This window comes from Fukomys damarensis, unplaced genomic scaffold, assembly GCF_012274545.1.
Source record: "Fukomys damarensis isolate Sample0158 unplaced genomic scaffold, DMR_v1.0_HiC HiC_scaffold_39, whole genome shotgun sequence".
In the NCBI taxonomy this organism is placed as follows: domain Eukaryota; kingdom Metazoa; phylum Chordata; class Mammalia; order Rodentia; family Bathyergidae; genus Fukomys; species Fukomys damarensis.
The window spans coordinates 6242792-6247820 of record NW_022900951.1 but is presented as its reverse complement, the minus strand read 5'-3'; the positions used below and the strand labels follow the sequence as shown (position 1 = coordinate 6247820).

Genomic DNA, 5029 nt, shown 5'->3' with positions numbered 1-5029 from the left:
TTTTTTTTTTTTTTTTTTTTTTTTTTGGTACCAGGGATCAAACTCAGGACCTTGCACTTGTGAGGCAGGCAGCGGCACCACTGAGCTAAATCCCCAGCCCTTTTCGGGGCTTTTCAACAAAGCTCTCCAAATTTCCTCATGATCCTGGGCTTCCCTTGTTTTGCGGGGAAAGACAAGAAATAGGGCTTTGCTCCTCAAATAAAGCCTGCGCGTCTCCCAGAAGTTCTGAAGCTCCTAAGAAATACAGAATCTTGGCCCCGCCCTGGCATCCTGAATGGGATCTGGCTTTTTAGAAGATTCACAAAGACACACAAAATCTTAACAAGTGCATACTGTTCTCAGCTTTGGCCAGATGTCATTTCAAATGACTCCATATTTTTTTAACATGACTTTTGAGAGAGAGAGAGAGAGTCTTGCTGGTTTTTTGTTTTTGTTTTTGTTTTTTTTTTGAAACAGAAGTCTTGCTGAGTCCCAAGGCTGGTCTCAGATTCCTGGGCTCAAGAGATCCTCCTGCCTCAGCATCCTAGTTGGCTAGGACTATGGTTACACACTACTACACAAATTAGGATATATTTTTAACCCATACTCAATCCCTATGTCTTTCCACTCCATTCTATATTTCTTTTCTTTTTGGCAGGACTAGGATTGAACCCAGGGCCTTCACACTAAACAACATCCCCAACCCTCTTTTTTATTTTGAAATAGGGTCTTCCTAATTGCGCAAGCTGGGCTCAAGTTTGGGATCCTCCTGCCTCAGCCTCCCAGAGTGCGGGGATTACAGATGTGCCACCGTGCCTGGCTATAGGTGTTATATCTACGACCGGTTTGTTGCTCTGATGTCAGCAATGCCTTCGTTCTTTATTAAGTTCTTTAACATCCCCTTATTTATGGAACACAGATTGTCCCTTTATCTTTGCTCAGGCCCACTTCATAGAGTAAGTCAGTAAATTCCCATCGCGCTGGATGGAGAAGCCAGGTTGATCCTGGTCTTCAGTGAACCCAAAGGGGCCGCAGCTGGGCAGCTGAACCTTTTATGGGGAAGTCAGTATCTGAGCCCAGGTTCCTTAGCAAAGAGAGCCTAAGGATCCTGTGGATTGGGGAAAATTTTGGCAAACCACATATCTGATAAGAGGTCAACGTTCGAAATTTGCAAGGAAGTCTTATAACCTGATACCACAGCAGAAAATGAAATAGCTTGATTTTAAAATGAGCAGCTGGGCATGGTGGCACAGGCCTGTAATCCCAGCGTTTTGGGAGGTTGAAACAGGACAATCAAGTTCTACCCTAGCCTGGACTTAGTGAGTCTCAGATTTAAAAAAAAAAAAAATTGAGAGCAAAAGATATTGTTTGGTGTGAAGGCCCTAGGTTCAACACCAGTATGGTGAAAAACCCAAAACACTGTGAGATTTCACCTCACATCCATACGGATGGCAAGTATCAGAGACAAAGGCCAGACCGAGCGGTTTACACTCGTAGTCACAGCTACTCAGGAAGCTGAGGCGGAAGGATTGCTCGAGTCCACCTCGAGTCTAAGAGTTCGAGGTCAGCCTGGGCTGCATCTCAAAACCAAAGCAAAGCGACACAGATGACAGATAAATGTTGGTGGAGGTGTGGAGAAATGGGAAGCCTGCCTCTCTGTTGGGAACAGAGGCTGATAGAGCCACTTCTGGAGAACAGAGTGGAAACATCCACGGAAGTCAGGAGGACACACCACACAACCCAGCATCCGTCTTCGGGGTTGATACTCAAGCGGGGGCAAACTCCCCGCCTTGCACAGTCACCTGCACCCCACGTTTTCCACAGCACAATTTACAGTAGCCAAATGAGCTTCGCGGAGTCCATCAGCGGGCGAACAAAGAGTGTGGTGTGCGTGATGGCGTGAAAATTCTTCAGCGCTGAAGAAGCACGAGCTGATGTCGCTTGCAGGAAAGTGGGCCAACTGGAGACCCTGCTCAGTGAGATGAGCCCGAATCAGGAGAACAAGTGCAGCATGTTTTCCCTGATGAGTGCAGTCTGGGGGCGGGGGGAAGGTGACATCAAAGTAGAAGGGAGAGGAAGAGCTAAGAGGAGGGGATCCAGGGCGGGATGCATGCGTGCATGTGTGTGTACACCCATGTTGTGAAGTATCAGTCAGCCTTCAAAAAGGTACAGATGTAATGGTGCAAGAGTCCTAAGAAACCCCACTGGGTGCTCTGGGCCTCTCTTGGGAACATCTTTAGAGGGGAAGGAAGGTTGAATCACGTACTGATCTGCCAGCAACTTTCTGCTCCTTTTTCACTGTCTGCCCTGCTAGGTGTTAACCTCCTGCATCTCTGGTTCACTGGCCCCACACTCTGAGATCATTGTGGGATGAGCCGGAGCCTCTGTGGGAGACGCACAAGGGCCCTCTGTGTGTCGTGTACATAAAGTTTTATTACAATGCAGTGTGCTGATTTGCTTCGGGATTATCTACATCAGTTTGGGTATCAGAAAAACCCACGTGAAAGGCTCTTCATTAATACTGAATGAGGCGATAAATACAGAATTCAGAGCACAGTGCCTACCTAGGCTCCATGAATGATTGATTACCTCATTCATCATTGAAGTGCCCGCTGTTGTGAACAACAGTCTGTCCACCAGCCATCTGCAGCTGGTTCCCCCCGCCACTGGATTCCGTGTGACACCTGAGATTCTTACTCCGAAATCGATCCTTTCTTTGAGACATCTGGGCAATGGGACACACACTGTGAAAAACAAGCTGCTGGGAGAAAAACCCGCTGAGCCCTTTTCAGCAGTTAATGCAGCTGATCAAGCAGGAAAGATAGGCGAGTTGGGAATTGTGGAGCACAGAAAGCCAAGAACAGGGCATTTCTAGGGGATAGAATCTCTAGGTAGCCCAGACTAAAAAATGGAGGAAAGATTAAGGTGCTGCATTTAAGGAACACCAAAAGAAAAAAAATTAAAATGGAAGTGCAGATGGAGCGAACATGAATGCACTAGCAAGGTGTAGCGGCTCATGCCTGTAATCTCAGCACTCGGGAGGCAGAGGCAGGAGGATTGCCCCAAGTTTAAGGTCAGCCTGAGCTACGTAATGAGTTCAGGGTCAGCCTGAACTACAGAGTGAGACCCTGTCTCGAAAACAACAACAACAACCACAGCAAAAGAATATACTTTCAAGCCGGTACACACCTGTAAGCCCGGGCCTTGGGTGGCCGAGGCAGGGGCCTCTCAGGTTCAGGGTCATCTAGAGCTGCACAGTGAGCTCAAGGATGGTCTACGGCAGTGATCCTGAACCTGTGTGGCACCAGGGACCGCTGTGTGGAAGACAATTTCTGCACAGACTGGTGAGAGAGGGGTGGTTCAGGGCTAATGCAGCACATTCATTTATTGTGTGCTTTACTTCTGTTATTATGACATTGCAATATATACTGAGATGATTTAAAACTCACCATAAAAGCGGAATCAGTGGGAGCTGTAAACTTGTTTTCCTGCAATGAGCAGATCCTACGTGGGGGCGAGCGGAGATGGTACTACCCGAAGTGTGTTGCTTCCGTCCAGTCCACTGTGGAATCTCATTTCGGTTGTTGTCCCTGCAGAAAACCCTGCTTCATCACACGATAGGTTGGAAATAGAAGCAAGTATTTCGGTGCTTTTCTAGCAATTTCAGGATATTCTGCCTTAGTCTGGGGATTTGAAGTTGTCTCAAACATACTTTTCAGCCCACTGTCATTTGCAGTTTAGTCTCAAGCAGTTGCTTCTCTCTCCTAGCACTGACAAAGTCGATTCACCTGGCTTATTCACAAATCGGCTGCAGATCCATCCATTCCCAGCTCAGGCATCTTCTCTGGGTGGGGAGTCATGCTCAAACTCCTGGGAAAACTGAGATAGGTGGCCACGGCTCTGCTAAGAGGTCCTGGAGAAAAGAGAAAAGACGCCCCGGCTCAGTCTCTTTCGAAGTCTCTGCTAACGTTTGAAACAGCAAAAATCCCAGTGTCCCCCTCCTCCTCCCCATAATTCCAGTTTGGCTTTGAACACAGCCGCTTCTTCTGCTGGCTTGAACACATTTGTCACTCTCTCCTGGAGTGAGGTCGTTGAGCAGGTTGACTATGTCTTGCAAATAAGCAAGTTTTGTGACTCATTCTGTGCCCCTGAAATGTGCTGCCTGTGATGACTTTTCCTAGACATACATTCACAAGTGACCTCTTTGACCTGTGTAGTGAAATCAAGGATTGTGGGAAGGAGAGATTGGGGTAAAACAAGGACTTGCGGGAGTTAACAGAATTATGGTGAGGACGGATTGTAGAAGAAACAAGGAATTGTGGGAAGGAGGGATTGTGGATGAACTGGAATTATGGGTAAGAACAGATAGCTGTGAAGGGGAATTTGGAAGAAACAAGAAGTTCTATGATGCACCAGATAAATATGAGAAAGAGGCAATGTACTAGAAGTATGGACTTGTGGGCCAGTTCTTTGTCAATTAATGTATGCAAATTCCCACATGAGGTTACTACACAAGCTGGTGGCGACTCTATTTTAGGGGCAATTTTTTCAATTTCCCAGGGGTGACTTGATACATACATCTCTTCATACTTTCACAGACTTCTTCTGTGCTTCAGAAAATCCTCCAAAATTGGACCCAACAGGGCTGGAGATTTAGCTCAGTGGCGTCCCACCTGCCTCACGCGAGGTCCTGAGTTCCATCCCTGGTGCTGCAAAAACAAAGGAAAAAAAAAAACCCTGAACCCAACAAACATTAGCCAACAAATGTCACTATGGGTTCCAAACTCACAATGGCCTTTTCTTTTTCTTCCTTCCTTCTTCCTTTCCCGTGTGGTGCTGGACTTTACATGTGCTAGGCAAGCACTCTACCCCTGAGCTGAAGCCCAAGTTCAACAGCTGCCATTTTGACAGAAACCATTTTCAAAATGAAAAATACAGATTACATTTTCATTTTCCTCAAATGGTTTTCCTTGCCTACTTTTTTCCTCAAACCAATATTTCCACTGACTATAGAATTTTTATTTATTCTTTTGCAGTACCAGGAATAGAA

The 5029-nt window shown here is 46.5% G+C and overlaps 1 protein-coding gene across 1 annotated transcript in view; it reads right to left on the bottom strand.

The window, feature by feature from the left end:
* Positions 1-4657, bottom strand: part of Shroom2 (shroom family member 2) — a 162145-nt gene extending 157488 nt beyond the window's left edge. Inside the window, exons 1-2 of the mRNA XM_010618758.3 lie at positions 4558-4657; positions 3429-3892 (exon numbers count right to left, since the gene is read on the bottom strand). Coding sequence (XP_010617060.1) covers positions 3429-3431 — 3 coding nt within the window. The 5' untranslated portion in view covers positions 3432-3892; positions 4558-4657. The remainder of the gene's footprint in view (positions 1-3428; positions 3893-4557) is intronic.
* Between the last annotated feature and the right edge of the window lie 372 nt (positions 4658-5029).